At 48.3% G+C, this 17,946-nt stretch overlaps 1 protein-coding gene across 1 annotated transcript in view; it reads left to right on the top strand.

Annotated features, from left to right (window-relative positions):
- The window catches only part of tfpi2 (tissue factor pathway inhibitor 2), a 37,871-nt gene extending 21,713 nt beyond the window's left edge, over nucleotides 1–16,158 (top strand). Inside the window, exons 3-5 of the mRNA XM_072447298.1 lie at nucleotides 6,510–6,689; nucleotides 12,356–12,541; nucleotides 15,456–16,158. Of these exons, the coding sequence (XP_072303399.1) occupies nucleotides 6,510–6,689; nucleotides 12,356–12,541; nucleotides 15,456–15,538 (449 nt within the window). The 3' untranslated portion in view covers nucleotides 15,539–16,158. The remainder of the gene's footprint in view (nucleotides 1–6,509; nucleotides 6,690–12,355; nucleotides 12,542–15,455) is intronic.
- The last annotated feature ends 1,788 nt before the right edge of the window (nucleotides 16,159–17,946 follow it).

Genomic DNA, 17,946 nt, shown 5'->3' with positions numbered 1-17,946 from the left:
TTTTTGTAATTTCTTTGTGATTTGAATGCATTTTCCTGCTGTGTGAAGCACTTTGAATTGCCTTGTGTATGAAATGTGCTCTACAAATAAACTTGCCTTGCCTTGCCTTGCCTTGTTTGATGGTGTGTGATGTGTGTGATGTGTGTGATGTGTGTGATGGTGTGTGATGGTGTGTGATGTGTGTGATGGTGTGTGATGGTGTGTGTGATGGTGTGTGATGGTGTGTGATGTGTGTGATGGTGTGTGATGGTGTGTGTGATGGTGTGTGATGTGTGTGATGGTGTTTGATGGTGTGTGATGGTGTCTGATGTGTGTGATGGTGTGTGATGGTGTGTGATGTGTGTGATGGTGTGTGATGGTGTTTGATGGTGTGTGATGTGTGTGATGGTGTGTGTGATGGTGTGTGATGGTATTTGATGGTGTGTGTGTGTGTGTGTGTGTGTGTGTGTGTGATGGTGTGTGTGATGTGTGTGTGTGTGATGGTGTGTGATGGTGTTTGATGGTGTTTGTGATGGTGTGTGATGTGTGTGATGGTCTGTGATGGTGTTTGATGGTGTGTGATGGTATTTGATGGTGTGTGTGTGTGTGTGATGGTGTGCGTGATGGTGTATGATGGTGTTTGATGGTGTGTGGTGTGTTTGATGGTGTTTGATGGTGTTTGATGGTGTGTGATGGTGTTTGATGGTGTGTGTGATGGTGTTTGATGGTGTGTGTGATGTGTGTGATGGTGTGTGATATGGTGTGTGTGATGGTGTGTTTGATGGTGTGTGATGGTGTGTGTGATGGTGTGTGTGATGGTGTGTGATGGTGTGTGTGATGGTGTGTGTGATGGTGTGTGTGATGGTGTGTGATGGTGTTTGATGGTGTGTGTGTGTTTGATAGTGTGTGATGGTGTTTGATGGTGTTTGATGGTGTGTGATGGTGTTTGATGGTGTTTGATGGTGTGTGTGATGGTGTGTGTGATGGTGTGCGATGGTGTGTGATGGTGTGTGATGGTGTTAGTGATGGTGTGTGATGGAGTTTGATGGTGTTTGTGATGATGTGTGATGGTGTGTGATTGTGTTTGATGGTGTTTGATGGTGTGTGTGATGGTGTGTGTGATGGTGTGTGATGGTGTTTGATGGTGTGTGATGGTATCTGATGTTGTTTGATGGTGTGTGATGGTGTTTGATGGTGTGTGTGATGTTGTTTGATGGTGTGTGTGATGTGTGTGATGTGATGGTGTGTGTGATGGTGTGTGTGATGGTGTTTGATGGTGTGTGTGATGTGTGATGGTGTGTGATGTGTTTGATGGTGTTTGATGGTGTTTGATGGTGTATGTGATGGTGTGTATGATGGTGTGTGATGGTGTTTGATGGTGTGTGTTTGATAGTGCGTGATGGTGTTTGATGGTGTGTGATGGTGTGTGATTGTGTGTGATGGTGTTTGATGGTGTTTGATGGTGTGTGTGATGGTGTATGATGGTGTTTGATGGTGTGTGTGATGTGTTTGATGGTGTGTGTGATGGTGTGTTTGATGGTGTGTGTGTGTGTGATGGTGTGTGTGATGGTGTGCGATGGTGTGTGATGGTGTTTGATGGTGTTTGTGATGATGTGTGATGGTGTGTGATTGTGTTTGATGGTGTTTGATGGTGTGTGTGATGGTGTGTGATGGTGTTTGATGCTGTGTGATGGTATGTGATGGTGTGTGTGATGGTGTTTGATGGTGTTTGATGGTGTGTGTGATGTTGTTTGATGGTGTGTGTGATGTGTGTGATGTGATGGTGTGTGTGATGGTGTGTGTGATGGTGTGTGATGGTGTTTGATGGTGTGTGTGTGTGTGTGTGATGTGTGTGATGGTGTTTGATGGTGTGTGTGTGTGATGATGTGTGATGGTGTTTGATGGTGTTTGATGGTGTTTGATGCTGTGTGATGGTATGTGATGGTGTGTGTGATGGTGTTTGATGGTGTGTGTGATGTTGTTTGATGGTGTGTGTGATGGTGTGTGATGGTGTTTGATGGTGTGTGTGTGTGTGTGTGATGTGTGTGATGGTGTTTGATGGTGTGTGTGTGTGATGTGTGTGATGGTGTTTGTGATGTGTGTAATGTGTGATGGTATGTGATGGTGTGTGTGATGGTGTTTGATGGTGTGTGTGATGTTGTTTGATGGTGTGTGTGATGTGTGTGATGTGATGGTGTTTGATGGTGTGTGATGGTGTGTGATGTTGTGTGATGGTGTTTGATGGTGTGTGATTTTGAGTGATGGTGTTTGATGGTGTTTGATGGTGTGTGTGATGGCGTTTGATGGTGTGTGTGATGGTGTGTGATGGTGTGTGATGGTGTTTGATGGTGTGTTTGATGGTGTGTGATGGTGTGTGTGATGGTATTTGATGGTGTGTGTGTGTGTTTGTGATGGTGTACGTGATGGTGCATGATGGTGTTTGATGGTGTGTGATGGTGTTTGATGGTGTTTGATGGTGTGTGTGATGGTGTGTGATGGTGTGTGTGATGGTGTGTGATGGTGTGTGATGGTGTGTGATGGTGTGTGATGGTGTTTGATGGTGTTTGATGGTGTGTCATTGTGTTTGATGGTGTGTGATGGTGTTTGATGGTGTTTGATGGTGTGTGTGTGTGTGTGTGTGTGTGTGATGGTGTGTGATGGTGTTTGATGGTGTGTGTGATGTGTGTGATGGTGTGTTTGATGGTGTGTGTGTGATGGTGTGTGTGATGGTGTGCCATGGTGTGTGATGGTGTGTGATGGTGTGTGTGATGGTGTTTGATGGTGTGTGTGATGGTGTGTGATGGTGTTTGATGGTGTTTGTGATGGTGTGTGATGGTGTGTGATGGTGTGTGATGGTGTGTGATTGTGTTTGATGGTGTTTGATGGTGTGTGTGATGGTGTGTGTGATGGTGTGTGATGGTGTTTGATGGTGTGTGAAGGTATGTGATGGTGTGTGTGTGATGGTGTGTGATGGTGTTTGATGGTGTGTGTGATGATGTTTGATGGTGTGTGTGATGTTGTTTGATGGTGTGTGTGATGTTGTTTGATGGTGTTTGATGGTGTGTGATGGTATGTGATGGTGTGTGTGTGATGGTGTGTGATGGTGTTTGATGGTGTGTGTGATGATGTTTGATGGTGTGTGTGATGTTGTTTGATGGTGTGTGTGTGTGTGATGTGTGTGATGTGATGGTGTGTTCGATGGTGTGTGATGGTGTTTGATGTTGTGTTTGTGTGTGTGTGTGTATGATGTGTGTGATGGTGTGTGTGTGTGATGGTGTGTGTGATGGTGTGCGATGGTGTGTGATGGTGTGTGATGGTGTGTGTGATGGTGTTTGATGGTGTGTGTGATGTGTGTGATGGTGTGTGATGGTGTGTGATGGTGTTTGATGGTGTTTGTGATGATGTGTGATGGTGTGTGATTGTGTTTGATTGTGTTTGATGGTGTGTTTGATGGTGTGTGATGGTGTTTGATGGTGTGTGTGATGTTGTTTGATGGTGTGTGTGATGTGTGTGATGTGATGGTGTGTGTGATGGTGTGTGTGATGGTGTGTGATGGTGTTTGATGGTGTGTGTGTGTTTGATGGTGTTTGATGGTGTGTGATGATGTGTGATGGTGTTTGATGGTGTGTGATGGTGTGTGATGGTGTGTTTGATGGTGTGTTTGATGGTGTGTGATGGTGTTTGATGGTGTGTGATGGTGTGTGATGTGTTTGATGGTGTGTGATGGTGTGTGATGGTGTGTGATGTGTGTGATGGTGTGTGATGGTGTTTGATGGTGTGTGATGGTGTGTGATGGTGTGTGTGATGGTGTGTGTGATGGTGTTTGATGGTGTGTGATGGTGTGTGATGGTGTGTGATGGTGTGTGATGGTGTGTGATGTGTGTGATGGTGTGTGATGGTGTGTTTGATGGTGTGTGATGGTGTGTGATGGTGTGTGATGGTGTGTTATGGTGTGTGATGTGTGTGATGGTGTGTGATGGTGTTTGATGGTGTGTGATGGTGTGTGATGGTGTTTGATGGTGTGTGATGGTGTGATGTGTGTGATGGTGTGTGATGGTGTGTGATGTGTGTGATGGTGTGTGATGGTGTTTGATGGTGTGTGATGGTGTCTGATGTGTGTGATGGTGTGTGATGGTGTGTGATGTGTGTGATGGTGTGTGATGGTGTTTGATGGTGTGTGATGGTGTGTGATGTGTGTGTGGTGTGTGATGGTGTTTGATGGTGTGTGTGTGTGTGTGATGGTGTGTGTTGGTGGGTGTGTGGGTGTGGTGTTGGGTGATGGAGTGTGTGATGGTGGTGTGGTGTGGTGTTGTGGTGTGTGTGTGGGTGTGTGATGGTGGTGTGGGTGTGTGTGTGTTTGCTGGTGTGTGATGGTGTTGATGGTGTGTGATGGTGTTTGATGGTGTGGTGATGGTGTGGGTGGTGTGTGTGGTGTGTGTGGTGTGTGTATGGTGTGTGATGGGTGTGTGTGTGTGTGGTGGTTGGTGTGTGTGATGGTGTGGATGGTGTGTGATGGTGTGTGATGGGGTGTGTGGGGTTGATGGTGTGTTGGTGTGTGTGGTGGTGTGTGATGGTGTGTGGGTGTGTGGGTGTGATGGTGGGTTGTGGTGATGTGGGATGGTGTGTGGTTGTGTTTGGTGGTGTTTGTTGGGTGTGTGGGGGGGGTGGTGTGGTGGTGGGTGATGGTGTGTGATGGTAGTGGGTGTTTGATGGTGTGTGATGGTGTTGGTGGTGTGTGTGTGGTGTTGATGGTGTGTGTGTGTGATGGTGTGTGTGGGGGTGTGTGGTGGTGTGTGGTGTGTGTGTGTGTGAGGTGTTGGGATGTGGTATGTGGTGGGGTGTGGGGTGTTGGTGGTGTGTGGTGGTGGGTGTGGGGGGTGGGGTGGGTGGGGTGTGATGGGTGTGGTTGGGGGTGGTGTGGTGTGGTGTGTGTGGGTGGTGTGTGGTGTGTGGTGGTGGGTGTGGTGGGTGTGATGGTGGTTGATGGTGGGTGGTGGTGTGTGATGGGTGTTGATGGTGTTTGTGGTGTGTGTGTGTGTGATGGTGTGTGTGATGGTGTGCGATGGTGTGTGATGGTGTGTGATGGTGTGTGATGGTGTGTGTGATGGTGTTTGATGGTGTGTGTGATGTGTCTGATGGTGTGTGATGGTGTGTGATGGTGTTTGATGGTGTTTGTGATGATGTGTGATGGTGTTTGATGGTGTTTGTGATGATGTGTGATGGTGTTTGATGGTGTGTGATGGGAGAAATGTGGAAACGTGCTCATATCTAATGTACAGAATACTCATGCTGTCTTCAGGAGCCTTTTGGTTTTAATATATATTTGTATAAAACAAACATGGAACATAGAACACAACATAAACAAAGCACATTTAAAGTTAGATTTGTTTTAAATTTCCAAATTCAGTCTGAATGTATTTTTTTCCATTTGTCTGATGTCTGTTCCATGTCATTTCCGTCTTTGATCATTGGTGATGTTTGTGTTATGTCCTTTTTTCCTGCCGCCAAAAGTGACACTGTCAAAAACCGTCTGCAGCGCTTTGTTCATTTCAGTCCATTATTATTGAGAAACATGATGGTGGTTTGTCTCCTGGTGACGCCGTTTATCCAACAGTTGCATTTCCTGGTGAGAAATGGACACTTTGACCTGGTGTTAGGGAAAAATCAGCAACATTCCATCCAGACATGTGACTTTGTCCTCCCCGGCACCACATGACTCTCAGTATAAGACCTGTACAGGAACCTCAGGCACCACATGACTCTCAGTATAAGACCTGTACAGGAACCTCAGGCACCACATGACTCTCAGTATAAGACCTGTACAGGAACCTCAGGCACCACATGACTCTCAGTAAAATCATTTCACTCATTAAATTTGTATCCAGACATTGGACCAATGTCATGTACGAAATGCATCGCATTTGATATGGACATTTCTAGTTTGGTTAAATACAGTAAAACATCTTCTGCAGAGCGGGCAATTTTATGCTCTGGCCCATCAACCCTGCCTTACTCCTCTCTCCAGAGTCAGCGAGTCTGTCAAATGACAATTTAATTTAAATTATTGATGTTGCACCATCGTAAAGAGTCTCAATATTTTTAATGATTAAATCCTATTATAAATTTGTTTAAAACTTTTAATACATTTGGCCAGCGAACAGTATATGGTTCATTATCTGTGCGTTGGCCATTGGAAGAGGCTGGTAAACTCCTTGAACTGTTTATTTTAAACAACAGAAAATATTCTTTGTGGTCGACTTTCCTTTTGTTTGGTTGTGGTCAAAAACTGGCTCAGCTGGACAATAGTGGCACATCCGTGATATACTGATATACTGATATACTGCAGGGGAGGAGAGTGTCAGATAAACCCCGCCCCCACCGTCACTGAGCAGCCTGATGCCCTCTAGTGGGAGGACGTGAATAACACTACAACATTTGGACTTGTAGTAACACTTTACACTTCATGTTTTGTTCCTGAGTGATTGGATTGGCTCAGTGGTTCTTGCTCATGATAAACTGTGTTGTCTCAGAGGTCCCCTGGACGTGCCGCTGGCCCATGGACCAGGGCCCCTGCCGCGCACTGTTCCCCAGGTTCTTCTTCAACATGGGCTCTCTGCAGTGTGAGCCCTTCTACTATGGAGGCTGCCATGGCAACGCCAACCGCTTCCCTGACCTGGCATCCTGCACGCACCTCTGCAGCCCCCCAAAAGGTCAGTCCTCAACCACTGTCCACTCTGTGTCCACTCCACTGTCACTTCTGCAGCCCCACAATAGGTCAGTCCACTTTGTGCTCACTGTGTCCTCTGTGTCCAGTGCTTTTCAACTGCACCAAAGCGTCTGGACTTTACGTTCGGGTTGTGCCATAGTCCAGATCCAAACAGCTGCTCTTATAGTCCAGGGAAATAAATGGGTTTTGACTTGGACCAAGGTCGGGTTTTGGGTATTGCAAAAGTCTCATTAATATTGAGTTGCTATTTTCTTGTCATGACGACTGCTGAGCTGAAATTGTTCTGTTTTGACAGTCATGTCCAGACTGTCAGGACGTGGTGTGTTTTCTGACCAAACTAAAATAACTTTATGTTACAGACGAAGCAATATCGATTGATAATCGACTATGGTAATACTCGCTAGTATTGGATTGGAACAAATCACTTTTATTTATTGTGAATAAATTACACTTTTTTCCCAATTGGTCAATCTACGTTCCACATGATTTGTACAATTTGAAAATGTTTCTCAAGCAAAAGAATAAGCATGGAAAAAAAGCTTTTCAAACTTAAATTAACATTGGAAATACTATATATTGTATGGATATATAATTTTTTCATAACCTGATCATTAGGGTATAAACAGCACAGGATTCAAGCGAGAAAATAATACAGTGTTTTTATGTAAATTTGTGTTTCATTTGCAAAAATTAAAAAAAGAATCACATTTAGATCATTGTGATGCTGGACTACAGTAAACGTGTTTTTACATCAATGTTGAGCTGCCACTAACATCTTTGTGATCATCTTTTTTATGGATGCAATCACATTAGCAACGTCCTTCTATGTTTGTCTAAAGAGGTCAGCACTTTAACATTTGAGATGGACAACAAACGTAGCCCAAACACGTGCCAAAAGCCTTGGTTAAATAATCCTGCAGACCCACATTCGTCCAAGATGGCACCGCACACGGTGTTTCAGTGCACTTTGCTTTTTTCTGTTTTTGTGCGTGAATTGTGTGTCCGCATGCTTTTATACCCATGAAGAGCTCTTAACCATCACAACCACGGATTTTAGTTCCAGTTTTTTTAACATCTGCTGCAGAATTAGTCCGTTTTTTAGTCAAAAGAGTGAGACGCGCGGCCGAGTGGAACAAGCGGGGCCCCTCGAGCCCCTTAGGAAACCTGGTGCACGGACGCCTCCAACATGAACTCACTTTCCAACAAACTGGAGGAACTGGCGTTGTTTTCTTCATCTCCTGTTTTGTGCTTCACGGAGACGTGGCTCAGCGAGTCAGTCCCGGACTGCTCCATGGAGCTGGAGGCCTCCCAGCTGTTCCGTGGAGCTGGAGGCCTCCCAGCTTCTCCGTGGAGCTGGAGGCCTCCCAGCTTCTCCGTGGAGCTGGAGGCCTCCCAGCTTCTCCGTGGAGCTGGAGGCCTCCCAGCTTCTCCGTGGAGCTGGAGGCCTCCCAGCTTCTCCGTGGAGCTGGAGGCCTCCCAGCTTCTCCGTGGAGCTGGAGGCCTCCCAGCTTCTCCGTGGAGCTGGAGGCCTCCCAGCTTCTCCGTGGAGCTGGAGGCCTCCCAGCTTCTCCGTGGAGCTGGAGGCCTCCCAGCTTCTCCGTGGAGCTGGAGGCCTCCAGCTTCTCCGTGGAGCTGGAGGCCTCCAGCTTCTCCGTGGAGCTGGAGGCCTCCCGACTGATCAAACCACCAAAATGTCCAGAACGATAGTGGGGTATAATTCTGGCATTATGTGAATGCCTGGTAGAGGAGACCAAGCGCCTGAGGACCGTGTAGTACGCACGGCAGCTGGAATGGGTTGGAAGGGGCCGGAGCGCTCCGAGCGGTCTCCAATGCACCGACCGATGCGCGGTGGATAAGGCGCACGTTGAGAGATGTTTCTTCTGAAAAGAAGGAGGGAATGTGAGATGGATGAGTATCCCGGTGCCCGGTGACTGTTCCGGAGAGAGACTGCTTCCCGGTGCCCGATGAGACCCTGGTGAGGACGCAGAAAAGCTTGAGTGGGATGTGGGATGAATGGGGAAGGGGTCGAATGGTTTGGATGAATGGGGAAGGGGAGGGGGGGGGGGAATGGAGCGGGATGAGTGATTAAGGGAGGGATGAATGAAGAGTCGAAAGATCGAGTGGAGAACGGACTCTGTACGAGCAGAGGGTCGAAGGAGAGACTGTTGAGAACCAGAGGGGCGTATCCCGGTGGCTCTGTGGTAGACGTCCCTGTGCCCGGTGGCTCAGAGAGAGGCTCTGGGAAATGAATACATGGATTGGGGCGAGCATGAGGATGCTGCCGTGGGTCGGGGCGAGCGCGGCTGCTGATGAGATTCGTGCTTGGAGTGAACGTGTTACCGGCGGGGCTCTTAGCGAGCGTGTGGCTGCGGGGCGGGGCTCCGAGCGAGCGTGTGGCTGCGGGCGGGGCTCTGAGGATGCGGAAAAGCTTGAGTGGGATGTGGGATGAATGGGGAAGGGGTCGAATGGTTTGGATGAATGGGGAAGGGGAGGGGGGGGGGGAATAGAGCGGGATGAGGGATGAACGGCTGCTCTGGGGCGAGCGAGGATGCTCTGGGGCGAGCGAGGATGCTCTGGGGCGAGCGAGGCTGCGACGCTCTGGGGCGAGCGAGGATGCTCTGGGGCGAGCGTGGGCGAGCGTGGATGCTCTGGGGCGAGCGTGGATGCTCTGGGGCGAGCGTGGATGCTCTGGGGCGAGCGTGGATGCTCTGGGGCGAGCGTGGATGCTCTGGGGCGAGCGTGGATGCTCTGGGGCGAGCGTGGGCGAGCGTGGATGCTCTGGGGCGAGCGTGGGCGAGCGTGGATGCTCTGGGGCGAGCGTGGGCGAGCGTGGATGCTCTGGGGCGAGCGTGGGCGAGCGTGGATGCTCTGGGGCGAGCGTGGGCGAGCGTGGATGCTCTGGGGCGAGCGTGGGCGAGCGTGGATGCTCTGGGGCGAGCGTGGGCGAGCGTGGATGCTCTGGGGCGAGCGTGGGCGAGCGTGGATGCTCTGGGGCGAGCGTGGGCGAGCGTGGATGCTCTGGGGCGAGCGTGGGCGAGCGTGGATGCTCTGGGGCGAGCGTGGATGCTCTGGGGCGAGCGTGGGCGAGCGTGGATGCTCTGGGGCGAGCGTGGGCGAGCGTGGATGCTCTGGGGCGAGCGTGGGCGAGCGTGGATGCTATTGAGCTGTGAGCTGAGCTATTGAGCTGTAGCTGTGAGTTGAGCTGTGAGCTGTAGCTGTGAATTGAGCTATTTGAGCTGTGAGCTGTGCGTTGAGCTGAGCTGAGAGATGAGTTGCGTTGAGCCTGCGCGTTGAGCCTGCGCGTTGAGCCTGCGCGTTGAGCCTGCGCGTTGAGCCTGCGCGTTGAGCCTGCGCGTTGAGCCTGCGCGTTGAGCCTGCGCGTTGAGCCTGCGCGTTGAGCCTGCGCGTTGAGCCTGCGCGTTGAGCCTGCGCGTTGAGCCTGCGCGTTGAGCCTGCGCGTTGAGCCTGCGCGTTGAGCCTGCGCGTTGAGCCTGCGCGTTGAGCTGCAAGGCGAACATGGAAAGATGAGGTAGCATGAAAAGCCAGAGCTGGGGAATTTTTTTTTTTTACTTAAGGTAATATGCGAATGAGAAGATGAGAACCTGCCGCAATGCTAGAAACAGAATCTTTGGAGATACCTGTGGCTAACATGTGGCGGCGAAGCCAGACAGCTGAATGTGACATGAAAGTAATTTAGTGGAAGCATGAATTGTGAGCCTACGAGGTGTGAAGGTTGCATGAGAAAAGAAAAAGGAAGCTTGAGAGTTCACGTGAGAAGAGTAGGAACGATGAACAGCATGAACAGAAGGTGAAAGAAAGATTAGCTTAAGCCAGAATGATAGTGGATGGTAAAGAGCCAGCGCAGAGAAGATGGTACGTTGATGGTACATGCAGTAAAATGTAGGTACAGAGGAGGGATAGAGGAAAGAATGTTGAGGGAGTCGAGTGCAGCTGCAGCAAAGGTGATGAGAATTGATGAGAAAGTTTGAGAAAAGAGGGAGTGTTTGAACTCAACATTGTTAAGACAAGCTGGGACATTGCAGAGTCCCTATGAACGTTGTTTAATCTGGCTTTAAATTGAGTTGTACAACCTGGCTCCCGCCACCAGGGGGAGCTGAGAGGTCGCACTGCGGCCCGTGGAGCAATGGTGACGTCATCAACTGCGCACCTCCGGACGGACGTGGAACCAGGAAGTGAGGCTGACGAAAACATGGATATTTATTGACGTAGCGTCTGAAAGAAATGTCCACCGGCTTCGGCCCGCTGCGCCCGCTGCGGTACTGTCTCTGGTGTCCTCCTGAGTGGAGACGCGCGCCTGGCGCAGCACACGGAGCGACGCACGGAGCGCGCCGGCCGGCGCGGGAGCCGTGCCCCGCTCCGGAAGCTCGGATAGCGCCCGGTAAAAATGAGGGTCAGAGAGCGAGAAGGAGCGCGCGTGGGTCCAGGCCGTTGCTGTGGAGTGGAGGTCGGTGTTCTGTGTGGACGCCCGGAGGTGGGGTCCGTGAGAGACGCAGGTGCGGAGGAGCTGGTGGTGTTTGGAGCTGTGGAATCACGCTGGGTGAGTCCTGGGGGGAACTGACCGACTGAATGTTTCAGACTGAATTGCTCAGATTAGGAACGGATCAGAATCTGAGGAAATGGCTCATGGTTGTTTGAATGAACGCGCTGTACTGAGTGTCTCTCTGTCGAGAGAGCAGAGACGACAAGAGATGCTGGGATTGGCCTTTGCATATATAGGCCTTCTGGGTAATAAGAGGCGTGGTTAAAGAGAGGAGGTGTGGTTGCTGGGGAAGTAAGAGGTTGAGGCGTGGTCCTGCTCCCGAATCTAAGTTAGCGATTACATCTCCAACTACACTATTTGGGAAGGAAACATAATTGCACTATTTTCATCACTACGTTTGTTTTTCTGTTGTTGGTGAAAATATTTGATCATATTATATTCTTGTCAAAGTTACTACAACCATTTCAGCCATGACCTCATTACTGCCCTGGTAAAACTATTGTGTTGCGTTACTGCGCTACTTTGTTATTAAAGTAACGCGTTAGAATACTCTTGCGTTACCAATAATTAACATTGTTTTACTCTCTTTGCGTAACATAATCATTAAAATATCAAATAAACAAGGAGAGTATATGAGCTTTATTTATCTCTTGTGTTGACAGATTAACACAGATCAATGCCAAAACTAACGCTTTATGGTTTGAAAAAGTAACTTGGGAAGTATTCGATTACATGCGTGCACAAAAGTAACGTGTTATGTTCCTCGTTAAAAAAGTACTAACGCGTCAAGTTAACTAATGACTATGGTCCAAGCTGAACTTCCTGTCGTTGTATCGAGTCTGTATCATTTTGATTGGCCATTTAACATGGTTTGGGCTCATGCTTCGAGCTCATTGGTTGAAAGGGATTTGATAACATGTGTTCTGTGATTGGCTGGTTGTTGTATTGTGTTACTGGTATTTGCACATGGTGTCTCTGCTCACACTCCACCATAAGAAGACAATGTTCCCATGCACTATGAATATGATTATTTTTACATTTATATAGTTTTATGTCCAATCAATAGCTCTACATTGATCTGGAATATATTCTGGGCTGATGATAACCCTCTGAACATGTACTTACATCCCTCTGTGGTTCCTCTGCAGACGTCCCCGTCCTGTGTCGGGACCCTCTGGACAAAGGCACGTGTTCCGCGTCCATCCCCCGCTTCTACTACAACGCCGCCTCACGGATGTGTGAACAGTTCCTGTACTCGGGCTGCGGGGGCAGCAGCAACAACTTTGTGTCCAGGCAGAGCTGCATGGACGAGTGCAGCCCAGATCTGCCAACAGGTCAGGCTTATGCACACAGAAAACCAGGTCCAGTCCAGGTCCAGTATGAGGTCCAGGTCCAGTCCAGGTCCAGTATGAGGTCCAGGTCCAGTCCAGGTCCAGTATGAGGTCCAGGTCCAGTCCAGGTCCAGTATGAGGTCCAGGTCCAGTCCAGTATCAGGTCCAGTCCAGTATCAGGTCCAGTACCAGGTCCAGGTCCAGTACCAGGTCCAGTCCAGGGCCAGTACCAGGGCCAGTACCAGGGCCAGTACCAGGGCCAGTACCAGGGCCAGTCCAGGGCCAGTACCAGGGCCAGTACCAGGTTCTGTACCAGGACTAGCACCTAGCACAGTTTAAGGTTAAATGCCAGGGCCGATTCAGTTTCAGAGTTCAGTCCCAGTTCTAGTTCCGTCCCACCTCTTCTTTTAGAGGACACAAAAGCCACATTGAGACTGGTTCACTTTGGTCTGGATTAATAAAGTGCCACCTCCACTGTTGCCCCAGCGATCCAAAGTGAGACAGAATTTGGATGTATAGCGACCCACGACCCACTGGGCTGTTGTTCCTGGTAACTCCTGGAGCACACGGGCGTGCAGGGGCGTGTCCCTCTGAAATACTGCCATTAAAATGTACATTTAAAAATGCTGAAACGCATGAGCATGTGCAGTGTCAGGTCAGTAGGTCAATAATCAAACACATCATTTCATTTTCATGATTTTACATGACTTAAAGGAATTATAGAGGATTTTTCGCCGATTTGAGAACTCAAGCGACTGTTAGTCCCTTTTTAATGTACGTATATTGTGCCTGTCGTAAATAAGTAAAGTAAACTAGCGTAGTGCAGATTCTCGTATACAGATTGGCCCCCAGACGACACTGGGTCCCAACACGGCTGACACGTGTGCGCAGTGCATTGATCTGATCATAAAGCATGGACTTCAGCCAATGAATGGGAAATGTGGGCTGGGCCGGCCTTGGGACACAGTCGTAGGGCCTGTGATTGTGATTAATGCTCACGCTGTGTGACTGTTGAACACATTGATCTGGACGTGTGCAAAGAACCAGTGGCTGCACTTTATCCAGTAACACCAGTAATTCAAAATGATGAGTGCTCTAAATAACGCCTCACTGACCTTCAAAATTAAGTTAATTTATGAATTAATACATTAAAGAATAAAAAAAAAATGCAAGTAATGAATATATTACTATACTTAAATAGTAAAATAATAGACTTATTAATGAGCTGTGTTGATGATAAATTATACAATAATAATATCATTTCGTCATAGTTTTTGGTTACGTGTGATAAAAGTGAAATATGAGGAGACGTACTGCCTGTAGGTTCTAGGCTGCCCAGGCCCAAATGGAGAGGCCCAATGTGCAACAACAATGTCCAATATCAGCCTGTACTGCATCCAGCGCTTTAGAAAGTGTGCTAAAGGAAGAAGAGAGGATTTTTTTGGCGCCAAATCTGAGACTAATTTCCTGGTGACGTGGACAGCCGAGTAATTGTCCCACATGTCAATCATTCCCTGCGTGCTAGTGCACACCTGCAGCCTGGTTCCCATAGCAGCACGTTGCCCTGGCTTCACATGTGTGGTTGATATGCCGGTGTGTGTTTAGTGAGTTCCTTCAGTTACAGAACAAAAATGACAGAGAAAGACTGTTCGAGCTCAAAAGAGACGAAATCTGAGGAGACGAGAGATGATGCGATCTGTCGAGGGGGGGTCGGGGGGTCGAGGGGAAACCAGAGCACCCGGAGGAAGACACGGGGAGAACATGCAGTGATTGTGCAGAGCAGAAGCTGAGCCAACACTGCCGGGGCCAGATACGCCCGACTGAACTTGCTGCTTGGCATTTGTCATTGTTTCCATGTGATGTCTTCAATCAAAACCAGTTCTCACTAAACTCTATGTTTACTTGCATATGCATTATTGTTTTCTACTTGATTTTTGCGATTGGCCTCAAAATGTTAGCTCCAATAGGGCTCACAGGGCTCATGTACCAGACAGTGGACACAAGCTGTCAGGATTGACTGATTTTAAAACAACAAAGTAAAAACCAAACAGGGACGGAAAAAATTATGAGGATGAATGACCCAGGACACGGTGGTGTAAAAGATCAATCCTGTTCACGAGCTTCACAACAGTGTCTGTGAGACACCGTCACCTTTGTGTTCATCTGACCCTCTGCTCCTCTGACCCTCTCCCTCTGACCCACTCCCTCTGACCCTCTGCTCCTCTGACCCTCTCCCTCTGACCCTCTCCCTCTGACCCTCTCCCTCTGACCCTCTCCCTCTGACCCTCTGCTCCTCTGACCCTCTGCTCCTCTGACCCTCTCCCTCTGACCCACTCCCTCTGACCCTCAGCTCCTCTGACCCTCTGCTCCTCTGACCCTCTCCCTCTGACCCACTCCCTCTGACCCTCAGCTCCTCTGACCCTCTGCTCCTCTGACCCTCTCCCTCTGACCCACTCCCTCTGACCCTCAGCTCCTCTGACCCTCTGCTCCTCTGACCCTCTCCCTCTGACCCTCTCCCTCTGACCCACTCCCTCTGACCCTCTGCTCCTCTGCTCCTCTGACCCTCTCCCTCTGACCCTCTGCTCCTGTCCCTCTGACCCTCTCCCTCTGACCCTCTGCTCCTCTCCCTCTGACCCACTCCCTCTGACCCTCAGCTCCTCTGACCCTCTGCTCCTCTGACCCTCTGCTCCTCTGACCCTCTCCCTCTGACCCTCTGCTCCTCTCCCTCTGACCCTCTCCCTCTGACCCACTCCCTCTGACCCTCAGCTCCTCTGACCCTCTGCTCCTCTGACCCTCTCCCTCTGACCCTCCGACCATCAATTTGATAAATATCAAAAATGTTATACTTAATATTAGGACTGACTTGGACTTTGGCTGCTTTTGTCCTTCATTTGTCCACAGTGTCTTCTCTTTCCAGGGCTTAAAAAGCACTCGGTCCAGAGGAAAGTGCGACGCATAAGACACAGCAAGAACCAGCCTCTGACCACTCTGAGCCTCTGACCGCTCCGAGCCTCTGACCGCTCCCAGCCTCGGACCGTCCGAGCTTCTGACCGTTCTGAGCCTCTGGACCACCAGCACTGAGGACGAGGGGCCCGGGAGGAGCCAGTGCAAAGACAGATACAGAGACGAACACAGATAAGGACAGAGACAGATTCAGACGCAGAGACACAGGCGGAGACACAGGCGGAGACACAGGCGGAGACACAGGCGGAGACACAGGCGGAGACACAGGCGGAGACAGCAAGAGGATTTTGCCAAAAGAGATTATAAGTGACATATTCTATATTAACAAAGCCATAGTTGAGCTTTTGAGTAAAAGTATGAGTTTTCTTCATGTCCAGGATCAGGATAAAACAAAGGAAGGACAAGACAGAACATATGAATGAATTTCAGATTTCAATTCAATTTTAGATATCAGATTATCATTTTTGAGCCATGTTCAACTGTCGCACTGATTATTTATGTTGTATTTATGTAATCGATTCAAACACTTGTAATCTGCTGTAATGTGTATTTCACATGTTTATGAGGACACATGTGACATACATATGAGGACACATGTGACATACATACGAGGACACATGTGACATACATATGAGGACACATGTGACATACATATGAGGACACATGTGACATACATACGAGGACACATGTGACATACATATGAGGACACATGTGACATACATACGAGGACACATGTGACATACATACGAGGACACATGTGACATACATACGAGGACACATGTGACATACATATGAGGACACATGCGACATACATATGAGGACACATGTGACATACATATGAGGACACATGTGACATACATACGAGGACACATGTGACATACATACGAGGACACATGTGACATACATACGAGGACACATGTGACATACATACGAGGACACATGTGACATACATGAGGACACATGTGACATACATATGAGGACACATGTGACATACATATGAGGACACATGTGACATACATACGAGGACACATGTGACATACATACGAGGACACATGTGACATACATACGAGGACACATGTGACATACATACGAGGACACATGTGACATACATACGAGGACACATGTGACATACATACGAGGACACATGTGACATACATACGAGGACACATGTGACATACATACGAGGACACATGTGACATACATACGAGGACACATGTGACATACATACGAGGACACATGTGACATACATATGAGGACACATGTGACATACATACGAGGACACATGTGACATACATATGAGGACACATGTGACATACATATGAGGACACATGTGACATACATACGAGGACACATGTGACATACATATGAGGACACATGTGACACACATACGAGGACACATGTGACATACATACGAGGACACATGTGACATACATACGAGGACACATGTGACATACATACGAGGACACATGTGACATACATATGAGGACACATGTGACATACATACGAGGACACATGTGACATACATATGAGGACACATGTGACATACATATGAGGACACATGTGACATACATACGAGGACACATGTGACATACATACGAGGACACATGTGACATACATATGAGGACACATGTGACATGCATATGAGGACACATGTGACATACATACGAGGACACATGTGACATACATACGAGGACACATGTGACATACATACGAGGACACATGTGACATATGAGGACACATGTGACATACATACGAGGACACATGTGACATACATATGAGGACACATGTGACATACATACGAGGACACATGTGACATACATATGAGGACACATGTGACATACATACGAGGACACATGTGACATACATACGAGGACACATGTGACATACATATGAGGACACATGTGACATACATGAGGACACATGTGACATACATGAGGACACATGTGACATACATGAGGACACATGTGACATACATATGAGGACACATGTGACATACATATGAGGACACATGTGACATACATATGAGGACACATGTGACATATGAAGACACATGTGACATACTCTCCACAGGCATCGCTTGTAATGAGATGGACTTGAGTGACAGGCGTAATATTGATACAAATGTATTTGTGTGGCAGAAGACAAGTGTGTATGACATGACATTATTTGTATTGTACCGTGTCACATGAATCCAGTGTTTTTGTTTGTTCTGTGCCAAATAAAATTAATACAAATCACTAGCTTTTTCCCTGATATTTCTTATAGGTTGAGTTCAACACACACACACACACGCACACGCACGCACACACACACACACACACACACACATACACACACACACACACACACAGAGAGATTACAAGAAAACATACGACTCAATGTCACACACTTGGATCATTGAATGTTTGGAGTTGTACAACATCAATGGAGCTCTAAGAGCCTTC

The sequence above is a fragment of the Eucyclogobius newberryi genome, unplaced genomic scaffold (genome assembly GCF_026437365.1).
Source record: "Eucyclogobius newberryi isolate DKJ021-1_F unplaced genomic scaffold, fEucNew1.0.hap1 SCAF_16, whole genome shotgun sequence".
In the NCBI taxonomy this organism is placed as follows: Eukaryota; Metazoa; Chordata; class Actinopteri; order Gobiiformes; family Gobiidae; genus Eucyclogobius; species Eucyclogobius newberryi.
Note: the sequence above shows the minus strand (reverse complement) of the source record. Positions and strands in the feature narration are given on the sequence as shown.